Raw genomic sequence first — 25,060 nt, forward strand, 5'->3', positions numbered from 1 at the left:
TCTTGAGCAGTTGCGTTAGTTGACTTATAGTCTGATTTTCCTATATTGATAAGTCACAGTTGTAACTTCGTTTATAAATGAATGCTATGAAGCATATTTCCATCAAAAAAAAAAAAAAAACTTGGGCCTCATTTGTTTATCCAATTCATCTCATCTCATCTCATCTTATCATTACAATTTTTCCGAATTCTCACACAAAATAAAATTAACAATTCTATTTTTTCAAATTTCAAAACAAAAAAAACAAAAATAATATTAAAAGAATATATTCTAATAATATTTTATTTAACTTTTAATTTTAATCTCAACTCAACTCATCTTATATGTGAAAACAAATGAGGCATAAACGTGATCATCTCATATCATGCATAGTTTTCTTACAGAATTATTTTTTTTGATCAAGTAGTTTTCTTACAGAATTATTATAATGATATGCATTCTTAGACATGTTTATTTAGAAAATGTTCCACGAGGCATTACAATGCAATTACGTGTAAGATGGTACCTCTATCCCACACCTAATAACATGATACCACTTCCACACTAGCTTTTTAATTTAATTGCCGTGATAGTATACTCCCCATTCAGCCCTAGGATTCAAGCTCCTCTTAATCCTCTTTAAGTCAGGAAAATCATGGTATGGTACAAGCAACTTCAATGGAGGTTTGCAACCAGACGGCCATCACAAACAAAGTGTATCATTCTTTACCTTGCTGATCTTCCAGTAACTGACTTCATACACCAAATGATCCAATCAAAATCATTGGGATGTTTCCCAGACCTTATAATCTTTTCCCTCAACAGCTAAAGACCATCTCTGGGACCCACTTGGGGGTTCATAATGTCCAGGTCCTATCTTCACTGCAACTTTTTCGTCAACAATGGCTGCATACACATCCCTTTCTGCCTTGGTAATTTGAACCTAGATTATACAGTATCACAAATGAAGTCAATAATTTTTTGTTCAATCTCTATCAACAGACAAGGCTTTTTAACTTGCCAATTTAACAACAGCAGAAATTCCTAATCTCATCAATAGAATCATAAAAAGTAATTGGCATTTGGCGGTGAGAAAAAGGAGGAAAATTCTGAGTTCAAATCAAACGTTTTTAGCTCCAAAATGTAACAGATGTTCTCAGCCAACAATGACAATGACAGTTTCATTAGAGACCCATTTAGGGTTTTCTACTTAAATTATAAGTTCAATTTCTGTTTCCCATAACAGCCCAAGATAGTTTGTTTCGAAAGAACAATCTGATTTTGACTGCTTTATTCTTCTTAGTGTGTAACAAGAAAATTAGAACAACTGTTTATTTCAAGGGAAGTTTTCTACGCACTTGCATCATGATGCCCAACATTGAAGCCTAGAATTGATACTTACTGTACTCCGACAATGGATTTCGTTCCGGTTCCTAAGAGAGATCAGAGCTGCAATCTCAGATCGATAGTGAGAAAAAATGTGGTCGTAGAACACTGTGGGTGTTCCTGGATGGGTCAGAATGTAAGCATAACCTTGCATTTCCTTTCCACCTGGGAATCTCCAATGACCCTGCAGGAAGAAAGAATATAAAAGCTTATATATGCGAGTAAAAATAACACATACCATTCCAATTCAAGACAACTGCATGGACAAAACTATCAGTGTCTTGTACTTTCCTAATGCCAGTGGGAGAAAGTTGAAAGCTATCTAAGATAAGTTTTAACGCTTCCACTAATTTACAGAGAGATGCCTACTTGTTACAAGGACATTATTTTGTAGAATTCATATAATTTCATACTAACCTGACCTGAAAACGAAGAGGACCACTTCCTTTGGAAGAACAAGTCATTGTAGAGAAAGCATATCTTCATTCTCACTCAAGTCCTATTATGCATATTGCATGGTGTGGATTTATTTCATACTTGGCTCTAGTTCAAGCTATATTATTTCTATTGTTTAATTAAAACCATTTATCAGAAGATAAATTTGGCAGATAAATTATTTTTGCTCAGTAAATTCTCTCTTTTCATAAAATTTGGTAGATAAAATGGACAGTCCAAAATGAAACGAGTTTGAACCTGAGTAGAACCAGTGTCATGATTCTCTATAAAGGGGCATTAGGAGAAAGTTGAAAGCTATCTAAGATAAGTTTTAACGCTTCCACTAATTTACAGAGAGATGCCTACTTGTTACAAGGACATTATTTTGTAGAATTCATATAATTTCATACTAACCTGACCTGAAAACGAAGAGGACCACTTCCTTTGGAAGAACAAGTCATTGTAGAGAAAGCATATCTTCATTCTCACTCAAGTCCTATTATGCATATTGCATGGTGTGGATTTATTTCATACTTGGCTCTAGTTCAAGCTATATTATTTCTATTGTTTAATTAAAACCATTTATCAGAAGATAAATTTGGCAGATAAATTATTTTTGCTCAGTAAATTCTCTCTTTTCATAAAATTTGGTAGATAAAATGGACAGTCCAAAATGAAACGAGTTTGAACCTGAGTAGAACCAGTGTCATGATTCTCTATAAAGGTAACAGCCCGCGATGGCCACCATCCGACAACCCCAGGAGGTTTTCCCTTGTGATCAGATAGTCGCCAATATTCACATCTTTCCAGTGCCTGCATAAAATAAATGTACCACGTAAAATATACCATCCACCTCATAAGAAAGTCTGTTACCAGTACTAGTCCACAAAACTGGAGTACCGGTTACAGATCCGAGCTAGGTTCTCAGATTAAGTGAAGGGTGGAGGAATGCCATCAGAAGTTCTGGCAAGCTGGTAATTTTGTTTGATAATATAAATTTGTACATATTGCGGGTCATAAGTGATACAGCTTCCATAGGAATAACCATGAAGAATTGTGGCATAACCGCAAGCTACAAAGTCTATCATATGGGAATATATCACTCAATTCATGGATTCCAAATCATTTTATGGGGGAATCAATCATTAAAAACAAAGTCGACGTTCAATTTTTAAAACCACATAAAACCATGGAACTGATACAACATCCTCTATATTCCAGACACCCCATCAAAAAATTGTCTAGTTGAATGCTTACTGAATGAAGAATTCCTTTGGTTGTGACATCAAATGCACCAGCTGTTCCATTAGTTGCATTGATCCAGTCAATAATTCTTTGCCTATGTCCGTCTTGATTGTGATCCATTTCGCCATATGTATAATTGAGGGAATCCCAATACTCGCCAACAGCAAAGAAAGGCTCACTTGCCTCCAGATAGTCCTTGACATAACCACCCCAAAATCCTCTGACAAAATCAAGCCTCCATCCATCATACCCAATTTCTTTCCTGCAGATCACATTTGAAAAGCAAAACTATTTAACCAAAGTAAATATGATCGATCTCATTTATAGAAACATAGCTTAAATATGGAGTAGGGAGAAATGGCATATCAACAGGATAAGAAGTGAAACTCCTATAAGATTCTAGATTTAATACACACCTTCAAGCCATACATTTGTGCAGCATTGTTCAGCTCATTTTAAGGTTAAGGCAGAAATCATTTTCAATACAATTATATTGAAAAAAACAGTTTGATTACTTCAAGGGACATTTATGGACAAGGCAATACTACATAGAGCACGTCTGAACTCCATAAGCAACCTTGAGTCCTCTAATGCATTCATCATCTTTGAAGAGAACATGTGCTCACACTATGAAGCTGTTACAATTAAAAATAATGTGTTGGCAAATTAGCGTCAAAACTTGGGTAAAAATAATGTCTTCAGAATCTTGCTAGACTCCGACTTGGGTAAGATTTATATTTTTTCCTTACCTATATATTCACAACTTTTAGATCCAGAGAGGCCATAATTCAGGATTTTTTTATATTTTAAAGAGAGATGAAAAAAATAACTCGAGCTTTCTTGTGCTTTAAGGCCCTATTATTTTCTTCTCCTTATACACAAATCATTCTTATGATTCCATTGCTCATTTACCAAATGGGAGATTGATGGTGAGTTTACTGTGGCTTCCGAACTTCCAATATTGATGGGAAAGTTTGTTCGGGAGGTGATAATATATATATATATATATATATATAGAAGAGAACAGAATTCTGGAATTGATGTGTTTGATGCACAACTCAAGTTTGTCACTCTTGAGGTTACATGCCATATTTAATTTTACAAAGGTTTTGTTAAGTCTCTGAATTAGATGTAACAACTTTATTCAATGGTGGATTTTTAGGTGACGGCTGAGCATCCGTAGTATTTTTTTTTCTTTTGAAGAGTTTTACAAAATTCTTCTACTTCCTCAACAATATCTGTCTGTTATTTATTTATTGTGTATTTTGATTTTGTTGATTATGGTTGCTTGGAAAAATTGTCCCTCTAGTTTTAGTTAAATCTGCTCTACATACTGCAGTACATACTGCACTCTGGGACTGTTCTGATGCTGAACTTTCCATCAGGAAATTTCAGAGATAAAATCTAATCCCTTTTCTTGGAACTTCATAAGTAGGGCTATGAGACAGGTTTCATAATTTCTCTCTCTCGGCCTCATGTCTTTTCATCTTCCATTCCCGGTGCTTCTTGCTGGGAATGATCCTCAATTCACAATCCTTTCAGTTTCTCCCTAGTTAGTTTAGTTAGAAGATGGATAGCTGTTTTCGTATAGAAAAAAAGTTGTTTCTGTTTAGAAGAAAAGTTGGCAATGTATCTCTGAGAAGAGTAGGAAGATCATGAAGTCTCTTTATCTTTCTGGAGAGATGGTTGTTGGATGGCTAAGGTGGTGGAGGATTGTCTGAAGAAAACTGGAGAAGCTAATTCTTACCAGACTAGAAGGGAGGGAGACAAGGTCTTCATAGTTCAAGGAGGCCAGAATTCGTTTGGTAGGTATGTGAAGTTGATTGAATATGGTACTGGGTTGGGAAAAGGAATTTTAGTGATTCGCGAAGGGTGGAGAGGAAGTGGAAGGGTAGAGAGGAAGCGGATGGGCTGGTGTTGTGAGAAATATGAGAAATATGGTACGTTCATCTTCCCCTGTTTTGGCTAAAGATAACAGATTTGTTTCCAGCAATGGTGAGGATTCTAAAAATTCCAGTGGTAAAGAGGTGCTTAACGCAACCCATCACGGCGGAGTTAATTCTTCTGGAGAAGCTTCTTATTTGTTGGCTTTGTTGAAGCCAGTTTCTGGGGACTCTGTGTCACTTCAGAAGAATGGCCAGGGTCATCATAGAAAGGTGAATATTGTGCCAGAAAGAAGGTTGACGAAGGGTGCTTCAATGGTAGAGTCCCGGTGGAATAATAATGATAGTGGAGTTGTTGGCTGGTCTTCTGAGGTGTTGCAGTCTCTTGGAGAAGCAGAAGGGGCGTTATGGCATATACGGTCAGAGTTAATTTCATGGAAGGAAAATTGTGATTCTCTGCTGAAGAAGGTCGATGGAGGTCTGGGCCTGCTTATGGGATTGGGACATGTTTCAGTGGATCCTAAAGTTTATAAGAAGGAATTGGGGAGGCAGTCTGGGCCGAAGGATGAGGGGAATAAAAAAGGGCTGGTCAGGGGCCCAGTATCTAGGTCTGTTCACGAAGGCCCAAGGTTTCTCGTGGGCAGTCGAGTTCTACTGGCCCGTTTGGTGTGGTGGAGGCTCAGCCCAAGCGTACGGGGGCTCTGTCGAGCCCATCATCTTCACATAATAGGTCAATGGAGGCCGGCAAGTTATATGGGGATATCCTGGCGATGGATTTCACGGCGACGACAGTCGTCGACAAAAATCTAAGAGCCCGTCATGCATAGAGCAGCAGAACAATACAAAATCGACTCAAGAGGAGGGGACTAACAGTTAGAAAGGGTCAATGGAGGGAGAAGAAGGTTCTAGGGACTCTCCGACGACAAGCCCATCTCCGACGAAAGGGAAAAAGTCTGTTTCTTCAGTTTCAGGGGTTGTGCAGGTTGCTCATTTCATAGAGAAGGATAGTTACGATTTATTGAAGCATTTTTCTTCTGTCTAGTATGATAAAGGAGGCAATGAGCAAGTGATTGGGGATGAGATGGTGGAGCAGGTAGAGGGGGGTGAGGGGATTTGGGTAAATGATCAAGGGATTGTCAGGATTTTTGAATATGGGATACCTTGCACTCAGTTTAATAATATGGATATGCATTTGGCTCTGTGTGGATGTGAAGATTCGGAGGAAAGTGATTTTGGGGAGAGGTCTGAATCTAAAGAGGATTCTGTTCTTGATCTTCTGTGTTCCTTCCCTCCAGGGATTGATTGGAACATCAAATCTTCTGATTGGGCGTTGAGGAAGGTGGATGAAATCAAGGATTTTCTTGTGATGGCTTTGAGGAACAATTTAGAGCCCTCTGGATTGCTATTGAGGTTGGTGAACCTTCTTTGGTCAGATCCACTTTAAAAAGGAGGGAATTGAAGAGATTAAGGCACACTGTTAATTTCATGGAAAGTTAGGGGGCTCAATGATTTCAGAAAACGCCTCCGGGTGAAGAAGTTGTTGCGTAAGTGGAGGGTTGATGTTATTTGTCTACAAGAAACCAAATTGAAGATTGTTAATCAATCTATTGTTAATAGTTTGTGGACTTGTAATTGTGTAGGATGGGTGGAGGTAGTTTCAAAAGGGGCATCAGGGGGGTATTATTATTATGTGGGATAAAAGGGTGGTGGACTGATTAATCAGTATGTGGGGAAATATTTGGTGGCGTGTCATTTTAAGAGTATTGATGATGGTTTTGAATGGACCTTTGCTGGTGTTTATGGTCTGAATTTGGACTGTAGTAGAAACATTTTATGGGATGAAAGGCAGGTCTTTGTTGTTGGTGGGATCTCCCTTGGTGTTTTGGAGGGGATTTTAATATTACTCGATTGCCTAGCGAACGAGTGGGGGATTCTCATTTTTTCCATGCAGTGACAGCTCTAAGATCTGATTTTTGACTTAGATTTGATTGATTTACCAATGGTGGGAGGGGTCTATACATGGTCCAATGGTAGGGGGCCAAGGCATGGTCAAGGTTGGACAGATTTTTGGTTTTGGCCTCTTGGGAAGCTCCTTTTTCAGATTTGTGTCAAAAAAGACTTCCGAGAATTGGTTCTGATCACTATCCCATTATGCTGGATTGTGGGGGTATTGTTGGAGGGCATAGGTACTTCAAATTTTAAAATATGTGGCTGGAGGATGAGGGCTTTGTGGAAAGGGTGAGGAGGCGGTGGTCTTCATACACTTTTTTGGGTACTTCGAGTTTTGTATTGGCTGGTAAACTTAAAGCGCTTAAAAAAGATTTGAATATATGGAATAAAGAGAAGTTTGGGAATATGGATAGTAAGAGGAAGATTCTACTGGATCAGTTGAGGTGTTTGGAGGATAAGAAGCTGTCGGGGGTTTTATCCAGGGAGGATTTGGAGAGAAAAAAAATGGGTTGTTTAATGGAGGAAATATCATGGAGTCAAAAATCTCAAGTGTTGTGGCTGAAAAAAGGTGACAAGTGCACAAAATGTTTTCACCAAATGGTGAACTCTCATCGAAGAAATAATTCTATAGAGGTCCTTCATGAAGGTGATAACATTCTTTCGGATCAAGAGGCTATCAAGGAACATATTGTGAATTTTTGTGAAAAGTTATTTAGCGAAGATTTCTCTTGGAGACCTAAGTTAGATAGGCTGTTTTTTTACTCCATTGACCAGGTTAGCGCAGATTGAATGGAGAGAATGTTTGAAGAAGAAGTCCTTGATGTGGTTATAGGTATGGCTAGGGACAAAGCTCCGGGTCTGGATGGTTATTCTATGGCATTCTTTCAAGCTTGTTGAGACATAGTGCGAGAAGATTTTATGAATGTTTTTCTTGAATTTCATACTTTTATGAAATTCGAGAGAAGTATCAATGCAACTTTTATTGCACTTATTCCTAAAAAGGTGGGGGCTGTGGAGATGAGAGACTTTTGGTCTATTACTTTGGCAAATGGGGTATATGAGATTATTTCTAAGGTGCTAGCCAATCGTACAAGTGTGGTCATGGAGAGGATTATTTTGAAATCTCAAAATGCATTTGTGAGGGGGAGACAAATTCTTGATTCAGTTTTAATTGCTAATGAATGTTTGGAGAGTAGAATCAAATTGGGTGAATCTGGAATTTTAGTTAAATTAGACATGGAAAAGGCTTATGACCATGTTAGTTGGGAATTTCTCTTGTATTTACTTGGGGATATGGTTTTGGTGAGAAATGGTGTTCATGGATTAGACATTGCATTTCGACATCGAGATTCTCCATTTTGGTGAACGGTTCTCCAGTTGGATTCTTTAATAGCTCTCGTGGCTTGAGACAAGGAGATCCTCTATCTCCTTTTCTTTTTGTTGCTTTGAGTGGAATGATTGAAGAGGCGGTGGAAGGAAGATTTTTGTCGGCTTTTGTGGGTGATGAGACTCAGAGATGCTTAAAAGTCTCCCATCGGCTTTCGCAGATGATACGCTGATGTTTAATGAGCCTAATCAAGATCATCTTCGAGCTATGAGAAGACTGTTGTTATGTTTTGAAGCTGTTTTGGGGCTTAGAGTCAACTTATCTAAATCTGAGATTGTTCCAGTGGGTACCATTTCCAAAATTTCAGATCTGGCCAATATTATGGGATGCAAGGTAGCTTTGTTGCCCATGAGATATCTTGGTCATCCTTTGGGGGCTTCTCATAAATCTGTCACTATTTGGGATGGGGTGATTGAGAAGATTGAAAGGAGATTAGCTGGATGGAAGAAGCATATTTGTCTAAAGGGGGAATGAGAGGAGTTTCCAAAACTTTTTGTGGGGAGGTATAGGAGAGGAAAAAAAATTCCACTTGGTTAGTTGGAATAAGGTTTGTCAACAGGTCTCTTGTGGAGGTTTGGGGGTCCGAGACTTGAGGCTTTTTAACAAAGCACTGCTTGGGAAATGACTTTGGAGATGTCACATGGAGAGAGATGCTTTATGGAAAAATGTTGTTGAAGCCAAATATGGGAGTACATTCGGAAGGGTTGGGGGGGTTTTTCTAAACACATTAAATTTAAGGTGGGGGATGGGAAAATGATTTTGTTTTGGCATGATATTTGGTGTGGGGATTCGGGCCTCAAAATCGATTTTCCTTCTTTGTTTAGGATTGCTAGGGATCAAGATGTTGTGGTTCCTGATTCTTTTTCTTGTTTGTATAATAACATTCAATGGAATGTTGATTTTGTGAGAGATGTTAACGATTGGGAGGTGAATGTAATTTCCAAGTTTTTGGAAAGACTTTATAATTCAAAGGCTGTACAGGGAAGGGAAGATAGTTTATTGTGGGTGCAGGCAGGAAATTCCAGGTTTTCAGTTGGTTCATATTATAAAGTGTTAAACTGTCATAGAGGTTTGGAATTTCCTTGGAAAAGCATATGAAGAGTAAAGGTACCTACGAAGGTGGCGTTCTTCGGTTGGTTGGTATCTCTTGGGAAAATTCTGACCATGGATAATCTAAGAAAGCGTGGCATGTGTATGGTTGATTGGTGCTTCATGTGCAAGAAAGATGGTGAATCTATAAATCATCTCTTTATTCATTGTGAGGTGTCAAAGTCTCTGTGGAATGAGATTTTTGGCTGGACAGGTATTGTTTGGGTGATGCCAAAGGAAGTGGTTGATCTTCTCGCATTTTGGAATGGTTTTGAGGGGAGAATTAGTGTGGCTGCCATATGGAAGATGATTTCTTTGTGCTTGATGTGGTGTCTTTGGTTGAGAAGGAATGGGAAATGCTTCAAAGACAAAGAATGCTCTTTGACAGACCTTAGGGAGTTTTTCTTTCGTACTTTGGGTTCGTGGGCCAAGGCTTTTGTACTGAATGACGATAATTTTCAGGATTTGCTTTAGGTTCTTTTTTGTTCTTAGTGTGATGTAAGTATTTCCTTTGTATACTTCCTGTGTACTTGGGCTTTGCCTAATCATGATAATAAAATTTTCTTATTATCAAAAAAAAAAAAAAAAAATTGTCCCTCTAGAATTTTTAAATTGAATGTAGTTAGTATAGAATACCTATTCACCCCCTTAGGTGCATTTGTTGGGTCTAATATGGGATTTTTTTTTTTACTTAACTGATCTAATCTAAGATTTTCAGAAACAAAATCAGGAAATTGGCTCAAAGGCAATCTTCAGAAATAGGTTGGGATGACCTTGTTGGTGCCACGATCAAGACTGAACTCCAGTTTTCATTGTTGAGTCACTCTAGCTTTACGAGAGATTTAACTTTTGACCTACTGAGGAATTATTTAGACACATCTTTCTCTTAAATGTGGTTTTGGACCTTATGTATACAAAACGATACTCTTCCTTGAAAAAGTTCCTCAAAAATTCAAGAAAAATACCAGTCCAGATGGCTCACCTCAGCCAACGCAACCATTCTCTGAGATCCTTCCTCACAAAATCTTGGGAATGATCAATATTTGGAGCAGCGTGGAAATTATCTCCACTACTTTTGTTTCCCCTGCCCTGCATGAAAAAAACAAGGTACTTCATATATATCTGAGAACAAACGGTTGCCATTGTGACTGGTACATATAGCATAGGCATGTCTCATAGGATAAATTGTGCATGTGTGATTCAGAAATAGGTTGGCAATCCTAAAAGATACAAGTTCACTCACTTCTTTTCCACGTTTGCAATTTTCATTGTTCCTTAGGTCTAAACTTCTAAAATCATACAAACAGCAGAACGTGTCACACATGCAAGATTTTTCGTCTTTTTTCATTATAGAAAGAAACAAGATCTACTCACTACACTAAAGCTTCTGTTGCAGAATTGACAAAGTTGTGAGTCCAGCATTAAAAGCATACACCAAAGGCTAGAGACAGATATTGTAGCATTCCTAGGTTTACACTTCGGCTTCTACCACGTAGAGCAGACATGAAGGCTATTCCAGAGAGTCAAGTCAACTTATTTTATTCATTCTAAGAAATTGCTATTGCTAGTATTACTACTATCAATGAATTAAAACTGCCATAACTGCTATTACTACTTTAGCTGCTAGCACTAGAGCTGCGATATTATAGCAATAAGAGATGTAATCAAGGAATATCTAGTCAAGCAATTTGGACCTCTACTTCTTCTGAAAACAAACTTTCTTTTGCACGTGCACAACAAATGATCATGGAGAAAGAAATTTCTTGCAATGTGTTATTCCCAAAGTGCCTTTGCTAGGCCAATGAACCCATGGGTTCCACATTTTTTTCTATCCCAAAAAGACGACACCATTAAAGTTAGGCTGTAATTCACATTTGGGCCCACATGTATGTATCTCTTCTTGCAATCTTTTATTCTCTTATAGCAAGACGAATGAAACTTTTGAGATTATTGCCCTTAATTTGCAATCGATTTGTTTTTTGAAGGGAAGTGATCTATTCTCTAATTATGTTACTGAAAGCTGGAGCAAACCAAACTAGATTGGTTAATAAGTAAAGAGATGGGCCCTGTACAAAAAGTGGGCCAGGATCTGAAGAGCATAGGTCTCAGAGGCGTAAGGCCTCATCCATGTGGCTATGAGCCTGTGGGGCGTCTGGGACTTGGGCAGAACGTTAAGGGCCCGAGCTTTGTTGATCTAGCCCAGCCCATAAAAACTAAGCTTCAGTCTCTCAGGCACAATGTGTGGAGAGCCTGAAAGGAGGGGGGGCACAGGGTCTAGCGGTGGCCCAGCAGTGAAGCAGGTGCCGGAGAACTCATCAGAAGCACCGTGTCTAGCGGCAAGTCCTGTGCCAGTGGTCTAGATAACGTTGGTGATGGTGGTAGAGCAGGTGCTACCATTGCGCGAAGGGGAGAAAGCTGTTTTTCTGCTTTCCGAAAGGTTTTTCCCTGATGTTGGTGCACAGAACACGCCAATAGGCCCCTTACAGGTTCCTCTTCCTCAGGTGGAGGCCTCAAGTGTTTCAATTGATCATATTGAAATGGTATCGGAAGATGGGATTGAGAGGGGGGTGGTCTGCGTGGAGAATAGTTTCGTGGGGCTACCTCCAAGGCTCTTAAGAGGCTGTAGAGCTGGTTCCTGACACCCAAGTGACCCCTCTCGACAACATGGGTATGGTGGTAGAATGGATGGGAGATAATCTGTCAGGGGGGAAGAGGTTTCAAGTGATGGGAATCCATTCCCATTAAACTGCATGTTGCCAAACGAGTTTGAGGTCTCTGACTAGGTGTTTCAAAAGGTAAAGAATATCCAACATGTTGTGGGTATGAAGTGTGTGGGCTATGAGACGCAGTTTATGGTTCTTCTCACGACCATTGAGGTGGGTCATTCTCAATCCAAGAAAGCTGGAGCAGAGAAGCAAAGGGCGCTCAAGAGACTTAAATAGTCTTTGAATGAGGGGAGTGCAAGCTACGAAAGGTCCAAAGGGAAGGGGATTTTATTTCCTTTATGAAGCCAAAAATCGTATCTTGGAATGTTTGCAGGTTGAATGAGGTTAATAAGCGTCTTCGGATAAAAAATTTCTTCGGGATTGGAGGGCGGACATCATTTGTCTACAAGAAACAAAGTTGAAGTTGGCATCCAGAAATCTAGTAAGTGTGTGGAGTTGCCCCTATGTAGATTGGGTTTATTTGGCTTCAAATGGGGCATCGGGTGGTATTCTTGTAATGTGGGACAAAAGGTTGGTGGAGAAGATGGAGGACTTTGTAGGGGAATACTCAGTGGCCTGTTCTTTTAAGATGGTGGAGGATAATTTTATGTGGGCTTTTGTAGGCATTTATGGTTTGAATGTGGACAGCAGCAGAAGATTATTGTGGAATGAACTTGCTGGTGTTCATAGCTAGTGGGACCTTTCATGGTTCATAGGTTGTGACTTTAATGTCACAAGGTTCCCGAGCAAAAGATCTGGAGACAGTTGTCTATGCCCAGCCATGATAGATTTTTCATATTGTATTTTTAACTTGAACTTGATGGATCTCCCGCTCATAGGTGGGCCTTTCAGGGTCTAACAGTCAAACATGGTCTAGACTGGATAGATTCCTAATCTCGTCGGATTGGGAAACTCATTATCCGGAGGTGTGTCAGAAGAGGTTGCCGCGTCTTTGCTCAAATCATTTTCCCATTATGTTGGATGGAGGTAGTATACAAGGAGGGCGCTGCTACTTTAAGTTTTAAAATATGTGGCTTAAAATCAAAGGTTTCGTGGACAGGGTAAGACAATGGTGGTCATCTTATCAGTTTCATGGAACCCCCTCACACACTTGCAGGCAAACTAAAAGCTTTAAAAAATGATTTAAAGCTTTAGAATTTCTAATCTTTTAGAGATAGAGGGGTGCAAAGAAAACCATTATGGAGGAATTACAGGATCTTGAGAGGATTGTTGAGGATAGAGTCCTCACTTTAGATGAAGTCTCACGTAAGGCAAAATTGGGTTCAAAGTTGGAAAGAATAATTTCTTTGGAGGAGATCTCTTGGAGACAGAAGTCGAGCACTTTGGTTGAAAGAATGGGATTAAAGTACAAAATTTTTCCATAGAGTGGCCAATTCTCATAGGAGAAATAATACCTTGAGATGTTGAACGTCAATGGTATAGACTGCATGGAGGCCCCCGTGATCCGGGACCATGTGGTGAATTTCTTTGAGCAGCTTTTTGCAAAACAAGAGGGGTGGAGGCCACATATAGATGGACTCGGCTTTGATACTACTTAGTCCCAAACAGCGTGTTGGTTGGAAAGAGCTTTTGAGGAAGAAGAGGTTTATGGGGTGGTAAGAAGAATGGTGAAAGACAAAGCAACAGGCCCAAATAGTTTTTCTATGGGGGTTTTTTCAAACATGTTGGGAGGTAGTGAAAGAGGACATAATGAATGTGTTCCAAGAATTGTTCTTAGCTGGGAAGTTTAAGAAAAGCTTGAATACTACTTTTATTGCTTTGATCCCAAAGAAAATCGGTGCATCGGAAGTGAAGGATTTTAAACCCATTAACCTCAAAAATGGGGTGTACAAAATCATTTCCAAGGTTCTTGCTAACAAGCTAGGGGAGGCCATGGGGAAGATAATTTCAAAACCACAAAACGCCTTTGTAAGGGGTCGTCAAATCCTAGATTCTGTTCTTATAGCTAATAAGTGCCTTGATAGTAGATTAAAGTCTACTGTTGCAGGGATTATCTGTAAGCTAGATATGGAGAAGGCTTATGATCATGTTAACTGGGACTTTCTTCTCTACTTATTGAAGAGATGTGATTTTGAGGAAAAATAATGTTCATAGATCAGATGGTGCATCTCAACGGCAAGATTCTCTGTTTTGATAAATGGCTGCCCAAAGGGTTCCTTCAGCAGCTCTCGTGAGCCAAGATAGGGAGATCCCCTATCCCCACTTCTCTTTGTTATTATCATGGAGGCCTTGAGTAGGATGATATCGGCGGTGGATAGAAATGGTTTTATGGCTGGATTTTCAGTAGGTGATTCAAGTAGGGGTCTTATCTCGACCTCTCACTTATTATTTGCAGATGACACACTAATTCTCTAATGAGGCAGAGCAAAAGCAGATTAAGGCACTGAAAGCGCTCCTACTATGCTTTGAAGCAACGTCAAGGATGAAAGTGAACTTTAATAAGTCAAAGCTAGTACCAGTTGGGAACATCAGTATCACTCGGCACTTGGCCAACACACTTGGGTGTAAGGTTGCTTCTCTCCCTATGACATATTTAGGATTGCCGTTGGGGGCTGCCTCTCGGGCCTTAACTATTTAGGACACAGTTATCAAAAAGATAAAACGAAGATTGGCAGGATGGAAAAGAGTGTACTTGTCAAAAGGAGGCCGGGTGACTCTAATCAAGAGTACTCTTTCTAACTTATCTACTTCTTTTCTGTCTTTATTTCCAATTCCAACTAGTGTGGCGGCACAGATTGAAAAACTCTATCGTGACTTCTTATGGAGTGGGATGGGGGATGAATTCAAGTTTCATTTAGTCAGCTAGAATAAGGTGTGCAGGCCAATTCCCTCTGGGGGTTTGGGGATTAAAAATCTAAAGATGTTTAATCGGGCTCTTCTTGGGAAATGGCTTTGGAGATATAATATGGAACCGGAAGCTCTTTGGAAAATGGTGGTCAATTGCAAACATGATAGTGTATGGGGGGGTTGGTGTACTAAAAAGGGGAATGGGACCTATGGAGTGGGGGTTGGAAGCATATAAGATGAGGTTGGGGGGTATTCTCTCGCCATACTAAACTTGTGGTGGGGGAGGGCACTCGTATAAATTTTGGAGGGAAATTTGGTGTGGGGAAGAGGCCCTAATTGACCTTTTTCCATCAGTTTTCTGAGTGGCATGTGACCAAGAAGCTTTAGTGGCAGATCTCATGGTTCGTTCAAGGGACCAAGTCCAATAGAATGTCACTTTTAATAGAGCAACCCAAGATTAGGAACTAGATAGCCTTGAGACTTTCTTCAGCCTTGTGTCTTCCGTAAAACTGAATGGACTGCAAGCTAACAAGTTGTGGTGGACACCTACGGGTAAGGGTATTTTCTTGGTTCGTTCCTTCTATAAGGCCATTACTTGTCTTCCAAATACGCAGTTTCCTTGGAGAAGATTGTGGAGGAATAAGGCACCTCACAAAGCTCTTTTCTTCACTTGGACAGCGGCCTTGGGTAAGATCTTGACAACTGATAATCTACGAAGCGCCAAGTAATTATTTCAAACTGGTGTTATATGTGCAAAAATGTAGGCGAGACAGTGGATCATCTCTTGCTACATTGTGAGACAGCTAGAGCCATGTGGAGTGAAGTGTTCAATCAATTAGAGTTAAGCTGGGTGATGTTGGCTACAATGGTAGAGTTATCGGCTAGCTGGACAATTCCGGGTGGTGCTCCACAAATCAAAACTGTGTGGAAGATGGTCCCTAGATGCATTATGTGGTGTATATGAAATGAACGTAATGAGAGGACATTTGAAGATAAGGAGTAATCACTAGAAGAGCTTACATCTTTATTTTTCCGTACCTTATTTCTTTGGGCCATAGCTGTAGATTTAATGGCCTAAATTTTCATGATTTTCTTGTTTCCACTATTACAACCTAGATAGGTCTTATCCTTTGTATACAATCTTGTGTACTTAGGCTATGCCTATCCTTATTAATCCTACCGTTTACTTATAAAAAAAATTATGTTCCTGAAGAAAAAAAATACAGGAGAGGATAAATATCCAAAAATCTACAAGATGAAGCAGAGTCCACATATAAAGAACATCAGTATCCATTGGAATTGGAGACTGAAATTTTTTGAAATCACATTTAAGAGTTCTGGTCAAAGGTAATGCGTTTGTACTTACAAAAATTCAATTGCATTGATCAAATTTTCAGCGACAGAAAATCTGTGGGAATCCTGGAAATGAAGTTCAGGTTGCCCGCATGCAAATTTGGTCATAAACTATATCATCACATGTTCAAGTGGTACATGAAGATTAACTAAAATATCAAGTTTTTCTGTATGTTTTATTCTTTATCAGACATTTATTTGCATGATCCTGCCACCAAACAGATAACTCCTTATAAACTCCTCAAGCTGTAGCACCCTAGGCACCATATTAGTCAAATTACGTAACCTCTTTAGCTATGGAGTATTCATTAAGATGTTCTCCATTGTGAATTGAATTTTAGAGTGCATTAAAAAGAAAATGAAAATATGGGTCCACTATGGAGATGAGATACAACTATATCGTCAAAGACAGGTAATATAGAGAAAAAATTGGGAATAAAAAATACCTGAAAATGTGGATCATCTGCAACAACTGCACGATCATCCCAATTTAAAAGGCCGCCATATATATTCCAAATGCCATTATGATTCTGATAGTGTGCACAACGATGATTCAGGACAGTATCTCCAAGAGTTTTGATACCAACTTCATGAAATATCTTCACAATCTCTTTCAGCTCATCAACATTTCCATACCTGATTTGTATCCACAACAACAACAAATATTACCCACACAATTCTCTTTCGTTCTGAACACCAACACATTTCACTTATAATCAACAAATAGTTCTAGAGCAAGTTGAGAATTATTTGCTTTTTCTTTTATAGGTAAAGTTGAGAATTATTGGCATAAAGACCACAAAATAGATTCTGAAAGAGGTGGTAACACAGATGTATCTATAGCCATAACTATAGTACCTGGAATTTAGATTATATAAATCCCTTGGCATGTATCCTTCAGGTGATATAGATTCTGTAGGTGGTGGTAGCCATATCACAGTGAAACCAATCGAAGCTAATTCTGAAGCTCTTTTTTTCAGCTCCAAGTACCATTTTCCAGATTTATGAGATTCCCAGTTAAAACCTTGGCATAATATTTCAAACCCTGTGCCTGTCCCTGAGCTAATTTTGACTGGAGATTTTGGTTTCTTCTCAAATTCAACAACAGCTTCCTCTGTGAAAGTCGGAATCGAGCTTCTGAAGATACGATAGGCCTCAGCAGCAAGCTTCTCAATTTCTTGGAGAATACTTTCTTGTGCTTCTTTAGATTTATTCTTCCGAGTCTTCTCAGAGGAAATGTCAGTTACCAAGCTCCTTATATCATTAATTATTCCATTAGTAAATGCACTAAGAGATGCTTCTTCATTTGCTTTTGCATTCTTTTCAGGTATCTGTGCACTTTCAGGGTCTTTTGCTTTTGCATTCTTTTCAGGTATCTGTGCACTTTCAGGGTCTTTTGCTTTTGCATTCTTTTCAGGTATCTGTGCACTTTCAGGTAGATCCTGTCTGGACTTAGCAAGCAAGCTGCTAGACCTTGAGAGAGGAATGTAGAAGTCATTTTCCATACATTTCAACCAAGTGCCTTTATCTAGCTTGAGCACAAAAAGAAAACCCTGAAGTCCTTCTTCTATGGTAAACAATCCCGAGCATCCATCTCCTTTCTCTTTTGGCTGCAGAATGTGTTACCCATGCAGTTTAAGTAAGAATACCAAGACAACAGCTTCAGACCAAAATCCTAAATGCATTGAGACATCCCAGTTCAAAGTTTCCATACAAGAATAGCGAAGGGGTTAATGCAAGTAAAATTCATATCTCAGATCTCTAGTCGCACTTGCAAGTATAACAATGTGTTCACATAAATCCTTATATTGGTTCCTGTCAGCATGATCAATTTACACATGTATCATAAGCATGTGAATAAAATTTTACAACATATCCTCCGATATTCTAGTCAAACGTATGCTTGCAATATGAGAGAGAGAGAGAGAGAGAGAGAGAGAGAGAGAGAGAGAGAGAGAGAGAGAGAGAAGACCTGAACATCATATTGGAGGAAAAGTTTTAACAATATGATGATGGCCTGGTGGTTATTTAAATTCACAGTATTTATTTACATAAATGCATGCCTGTCTGTTTGTGAATTAAAAAATATTTCTACAAAGAAATATGGAACGGCCTCAAGCATACAGAAGTTCTGCCCAAAATTAAACTCCAAGACTCAAAGAATCAAGGAAGTCCAGATATTGGGTGGAAAGCTACCTAAAGCAGTCAACCATTCATACAAGGAGCCTAAGGATAAAGGTAATGGATTACAGTGGAAAGATCCACGGTTAGAAGTCCAAATGTTCCTCTTGCAATGAATAATCCACAATGTTAAGCTGGAAAGAATTCAAAATCAAGCTGCTTTTACGGTGGCACATGCATACACGGGTGTGTGCACACCATTATTACACAACCGAATAGGCTCATTTCCCATGGGCACCGGGTGGGTTGCTTTTTGTTCTAATTCATTGATTTGATCTGATAAAATACTGATTTCATAAATGAACATTTTTCATAGGTAATTTTGTACATGTAATAGATTGAGTGAGCATATTATTAGCAAGAATAACACCACTAAAGATCCCAAACAAAAATGCATTTGCCAATATCTCTGTGAGGGAATATATTTCAATGTTGTACCTGTAATCGAGTCTGCAAAGCCTTGTCCCTAAAAGATACTGTTTCTGGTGGATGTGGCGCATCTGGAATTTCCCAAGTTTTGGCGTCATCTCTGCAAACTCCCCAGTGAATGAAAACATCTCCAGGTAAATCGGTTTCAACATACAGAAGATTTTTAGCTGTCTCTGGACACTTTCTGACAGAGACTGTGACTGAATTGTCAAAAGCCACTTGTTTTGCAATAGGCTGCTCTTCATAGAACCCTTCTAGGCTTCTACTTTTTTGTTCAGCCTCTCTGGATTCATTGCTGCTCTCTGAACCATTAGCACGCGACACTTCTGCCTTGATGAGCAAGTTAGATAGCGGCCCCAAAGCCCCTAGGGTTCAAGAAGAGCCAAGAAACAGCCTATCAGATCATGAATGAATGTGGAATGGAAGAAGGAGACAATTACTGGGACAACAAGTGATGATATAAACCACCCATCATGATGCTATTCATGCCAAGCCCATAATGATAGGCACAAATGATGACGTCTGCAGCTTAGCTGCAATATGTCCACTTGGCTCAAATTTCCAAGCTAGTTAATTTTGAATTATTCACTAAATTATTAAATTCACCATTTCCCATCAGTTTTAGCTTTTGTGATAAATAGTGATTTAATGGTTCTTGTATGAAATGTGTACAAAAAGAGGTATTCTGATTCATGAAACAAAACAGATTTCTATCTTCAACAGGTCAATGTAAATATAATTCTAATCCGCACAAGCTCAACTAAAAAAGATGCAAAGGAAAAAGAGAGAAAACGTGCAATGGATGCCATCTAATTCCCACTTCAATAGCACACTGCATCTAAGATCACAAGGAAGCGACAAATCAGGAACAATGATTTTATTCATTCCATTCCTCTATGATCTTTTTTATATAAGTAACAAAAATTCATTAAAAACACAAAAACAACCCACGTACACCAGATGAATACAAGAGGGGAAAAGGATCTTACTAAGAAACTACACCCATTTGACATAACTTCATGGTTTCAGATCTAAAAGAGGAGTAATTACAATTGAAAATAGTTTATGCATGCAATGGATAGACAAATTAACATAAATAAACTGAGTGAACCATAATAGTATATAATAGCTCCTAAAACCTGGCCAGACACGGAAGCTTCTTTTTGCTGCTACTAAATTGCCATCATCCAGAAGATAGTCTGCTACAGGCACCTTGAAATCTCTCCCTCTGTGCTGATACCAAGCTCCAGTTTCTTCATCCTGCACCACCAAAACCTCCCAACAGATGACGCAAAAATATCTATGAACAATAAATAGCCAGCAAATTTAACACAATGAACTGCTATTCTCAACTGCAAACTGTTCAAAATAGGACCTTCAGAACAAAATTTATAGCAGCAATTGCACTCTTTGGGATAAGATTGATCTTCACTTCATGTAAAGCATCTCCTTCTGATGACAAGGATTTCTTTAAAGGTGTCTCTATGGCATAGTCCTGAAAATGTTTTTGTTTTGTATACTCTTAGTTGCACTGCAAAAGCGGCTCTGTACACGACCTTAAGAAACCAATACATACCTTGATGGGAATTGAACCCCCGGGTCTCATTTCGTCAGGAGGTTGATCCCATTCACTGTAAGAATTTTACAGACAGGTCTTATTTGATGACATGTGACTATATACATACTTGAATTCTAGGTACGCTTCCACTGAACGCACTCCAATACCTGATCAAAGCATCTAGCATTAAAACAATGCGTACCTGCCACCATCTTCTGCACGAGAAATTCCCCAGTGAAGAATCCATTTCCCGGGAAGATTACAACCTACAGTTAGCTGCCAATTCCCATTATTCTGCCCTTGATCTAATCTGATGAAGATCTTTCCCTCCACCTACCATCCAAGTGAACCCTTTTAATTTTTTTTTTATAAGTGATCACAGGAACCCTTTTAATCAGATTCAAACCCTATAATTCTGTCAAGCTTCTGAGAAAATAGTGCAAATTTTTAAAAATAGACAATTGAGCATTTTTTTTTTTCCACACTTCTCTCTGAAAAAAGTGAAGCACTGGAAGTCTAGCAATCCAGAAAAATTTCCATTGCTTTAAATTGACATCTAACGTTCTGTTTGATTGCTGAGAAAACAGAGGAAAGAGAAAAAAAAAATCTGGGAAAATCCACCCGTGTGTGGAAGGAAGTCTCAATCAACTCTTGTACTGCAATTTCTGATTATAGAAGAAGATTTTCATTTTCTTAGAAACTATAAATATGTAGACCCAACTTTCATTTCCTCCACAACCAAAGAGGTCCGTTCCCTTTTTCCAACACTATAACGGAAACCGAACAGAAACCACACTCGCACAAAACGAAACGAAACGGAAATATTAGGGTATAAAATTCGAACCGTTTCCTTTCGTTTGAGCGGGAAAGTCTCCTTGAAGAAGACATCGGTGGATTCCAAGGTCTCGAAGATATCCGTATCGGTAGTAGTGCTAGCTCTGAGAGCGTGAACATTGGAAGACCTGAAGTTGCAGAAGCTCCGGGCATGGAAGACCAGCTTATGATTCGTGGAGCAACTCCAGGAGGAGGGCTTAAAAGTCCTGGATATGGGAGCATACCTAACGCTCTCACGAACAGAGCGGTAGAGCAGAGGCTCCATGCTAACGGTCGACATGATTCGAATCCCTGACGAAAGAACATGACACCAAGAACTTCACAATTATAGACTCTGAGAGAGAGAGAGATAGATGAAGACAAATTTTTTATTTCTTTTTCTTCCCCTTTTTTTTTTTAATTTTAAAAAAATTTTATTTCTTTTAAAATTTATTAGAAGAAAAAAAAAAAAAACCAAGAAAAGAAGGTAGGATTACTAACCTAGCCATACTTCCTGAACATGATTATAGGAACCGTTTTATACTGGAATGTTTCGTTTAAACTATAGCAGCTACTGTCCCGAAAACAAACTCGGCACCTTATAGCACTTTCAATGGATTTTTTATCTTATTTTTTAAAATATATCATTAAATTTCATTTTTTTTATTTTATATACTGATTTTTACAATATATCATACATCAACTTATCTATTTTTTCTTCATATTATTTTAATATTATACTTTTTAATATTTTATAAGAGAAAAAATATAATAAAAGAAATCAATTTTAATGAAAAAGTACAAGAAAAGATAGAAAATAATTAAAATATGTTTACATTTGTGTACAGTTACTTCTACATCTAGAGGCAACACTGTACATAAATGTAAAATAGAAAAAAAATAACGCATCCGTTTGATGCATGTTTTAGACCATTTTTCTTTATATTTTACATAAAAATGAGTTTTACAAAACTCATTATGAGTACTCTTAGGACTTTCAAAATATATAATTGGTTCAAAGCCCATCTCACGTCTTAAAGGTCAAATTTTACCATTATAAATAATTTTAACTTACGTTCTAACTTAAATTCTTAACTTTAAAATTATAGAATATAAAAATATAAAAAAAAATCGACAAACCAGTAAATCAAATCGGACCGAACTAAATCGGTGGAATCGGTCCAGTCTTGAGTTTAGTTTAGTTTAGTTCAGTCTGGTATCAATTTTATTTTATTTTTAAATCGGTCCGGTTCCAATTTTTTTTTTCTAAAACTGGATTGGACCGATTTATATATATTTTAATTTTTTATATTATATATAATATTTATATATAATATATAACAATATATAAAATAGTTTTGTATTATATGATAAATTACTAATTAATATAATATTAAATTTTAAAATCTTATATTATTTTGTTTATTGTATTAATAGTTATACTAATATTATATAGTGCATATTAATAATTATAATAATACTATATCACTATATATTATAATATACTATAATATATTATCACTATATTATATAGATATATATATATATATATATAATATAGTACATTAAAACCTGTAAAATCGGACCAAACCGGATATGAAATCGGTAAAACTAAAATACCGATTTAAGAAGATAACGGGTGCGTAATCGGTTTTGAAAATTATGAAACCGGTACATACCGATTTGGTCTTAAATTTTATCCAAAACCAAACCAGGCCGGTTATACTCTTAATAGAATATAAGTCAATACCAACTAAACTACTACCTTAGTAATTTTTTCTTCCTTTGTTGATTTTATTTATTTTTATATTTTTTTCAGCTTCCTTTGTTGATTTCGAATAAGTTCTTTCTTCAAACGATAACAATATCTAAAGATTTTTCTCGAAATCAGATCGTTACATAATTTATTAACTCTTTTTGTTTTTGGAATAATCAACATCAAAACATTTCATTCATTGAATAATTTATCAACTCTATATAAATTGATTTTAAACTTTTTTGTTTTAAATATTGCTTAATAAAATACTACAAAAAATTTATTTTTTTATTCAAATGTGCAAGTAGAGATGTTATTGAATTTCTATCTAGGTAAATAGTAAATATCTAAATTTGCTTCGATTTTGAACGCCTCATTTAGATATTAAAATTAGATAAAATATGAAAATTTTATAAATAATAAGAAAATTATTTCAATTAAGGTATTTTATAAAATTTTGAAAAATAAAAGTGAAAAGATTGAATAAAAATATTATAAATTTAAAATATTGTTATAATATTATTTTAAAATTAAAAAAAGTTAAATTATTTTTATGTTTTGTTTAAAATTTTTTAAAAAATAATAATTAATAATGATTAGATAAAAAATTTAAAATTAAATAATATTTATATTTAAATAACATTAAAATATTAAAATAATATAAAATTCTCATGAACAGTCCAAACAAATATATAAATGAAACATATTTTATGATAATTACTAATTAGGTAAGATGATTGCATTTGGATAATGAGATGTTCTCATATTTTATGAATAATAATAATAAAATATAAAATAATAAAAAATAGATAATAAAATAATAAATAATAATAAAACATTTATACAACACTCGACTTTTGAAATTAGGAAAGTATTTCTGTACGCAGCTGGAGCCGTCTCTTTTGACTTTCGCCTTTTTTAAGCCCACTTTTCTTTTCCAGAAAGAAACTACAAAAACAAGTTCACCGACTTTTTAACTTTTCCCGTCATCAAACTTTATCCATTTGGACGGCGGAGAAATGGAGTTGTATTTTTTTCTTGAGTCGGCGGAGAATGGAATTGTATTTTTTTTTATTGAGTAATGATATATACAATATACTTTTATAATAACAAATTGTTGTAAATGAGATTAAATAATTTCATTATTATAAGATATTTTATCAAAATATCCTTCATTTAACACATTGTTATAAAATATATTATAAAAAATATTGTGTGTAAATTATTTTTTTTTTTTTCTTTTTCAAGTAAATTGGTGTTGTCTTTATGTGAGCCCAAAGGGTCAAACATTTAAATCATTTTTGCAACTCTCATCCCCCTCCCGAAAAGCTTCTCCCTAAACCATACCCATCTCCAAAGATCCTCTCATCTCAGTCCACATGCAGCGAGCTTCGGCTCCACCTTTCCTGTTACTCTCAAAGTCTCTTTAGAGCTGTTCAGTAGATATTTTTCTCCAATTCTCTATTCATTAGATATTTTTCTCCAATTCTCTTTAGAGCTATTCAGCAGATATTTTTTTACTTCTTTTTCTTTTGTCTTCTGACTATGGTACGGAGATGGTCAAGCTTATTGTATTTTGGCCATCTATGACAACCACGCGTAGCGTATGATCTCCCCGCGCTTTCATGACCATTGATGATTGTACGCCGGCGTATTAAACCAATTATCGCTTGCTATTTTTCTATATTTTTATTTTTTTATCCAAAAATTACAAGAAAGATGAAGTGAAAGTTTTCTTCAACTAAACTAAACTAACAAAATGCAGTACAAGACAATCTATTATTGCTTTTGGTCCAACAAATCCACTTCAAGCTTCTCCTTATGGAAAATAGATAGGAGTGAAGTCATTGGCTTCAAATCTCTCTTCTTTTTCTTTTTGTTTTTATTTTTATTTTTTTTTTCTGGTGTTGTGTTTTGAAATGATTATTGAAGTCTCATATCCTTTTGAATATTATATCTTATAACTGTATAAATTAAACATTTTTCTTTGAAATTATTTAAAGGGTATTGTCGCGTTTAGTAACTATTAAGCACCAATAAGTTAAAAGCTCATTTGAGCTTTCAATTTGTACAGATATCTCTCATTATCATTCTTAGCATGCA

General features: G+C 37.0%; 1 protein-coding gene across 2 annotated transcripts; it reads right to left on the reverse strand.

The window, feature by feature from the left end:
* Positions 1-336: 336 nt before the first annotated feature.
* On the reverse strand, positions 337-21,545 carry LOC122309854 (alpha-amylase 3, chloroplastic-like). 2 transcript variants are annotated; one of them, XM_043123567.1, is made up of 14 exons: positions 21,233-21,545; positions 20,591-20,721; positions 20,407-20,461; positions 20,206-20,325; positions 19,970-20,090; positions 18,840-19,195; positions 17,639-17,830; positions 17,079-17,566; positions 16,667-16,856; positions 10,337-10,443; positions 3,058-3,307; positions 2,491-2,613; positions 1,382-1,549; positions 337-922 (listed from the first exon to the last, which is right to left on the reverse strand). In XM_043123567.1, exons 1-14 carry the CDS (start codon positions 21,500-21,502, stop codon positions 761-763), a joined length of 2,733 nt encoding a protein of 910 aa, XP_042979501.1. In that variant the 5' UTR covers positions 21,503-21,545; the 3' UTR covers positions 337-760. The 2 variants fall into 2 exon arrangements, with proteins under 2 accessions (XP_042979501.1, XP_042979500.1); XM_043123566.1 differs by having other exon boundaries at positions 17,079-17,830; positions 21,233-21,544.
* Positions 21,546-25,060: the final 3,515 nt, after the last annotated feature.

Source organism: Carya illinoinensis, chromosome 5, assembly GCF_018687715.1.
Source record: "Carya illinoinensis cultivar Pawnee chromosome 5, C.illinoinensisPawnee_v1, whole genome shotgun sequence".
NCBI classification, from domain to species: domain Eukaryota; kingdom Viridiplantae; phylum Streptophyta; class Magnoliopsida; order Fagales; family Juglandaceae; genus Carya; species Carya illinoinensis.

Excerpts from the sequence above, each read along its gene's own strand:
- LOC122309854 (XM_043123566.1), bottom strand. The coding sequence starts at position 21,502 with ATGTCGACCGTTAGCATGGAGCCTCTGCTCTACCGCTCTGTTCGTGAG. Across the intron at positions 20,722-21,232 it reads CGCTCAAACGAAAGGAAACG|GTGGAGGGAAAGATCTTCAT; the intron begins GTTCGAATTTTA and ends CTTGGATGGTAG. Across the intron at positions 1,550-2,490 it reads ATGACACTGGTTCTACTCAG|GGTCATTGGAGATTCCCAGG; the intron begins GTTCAAACTCGT and ends TTCTTCCTGCAG.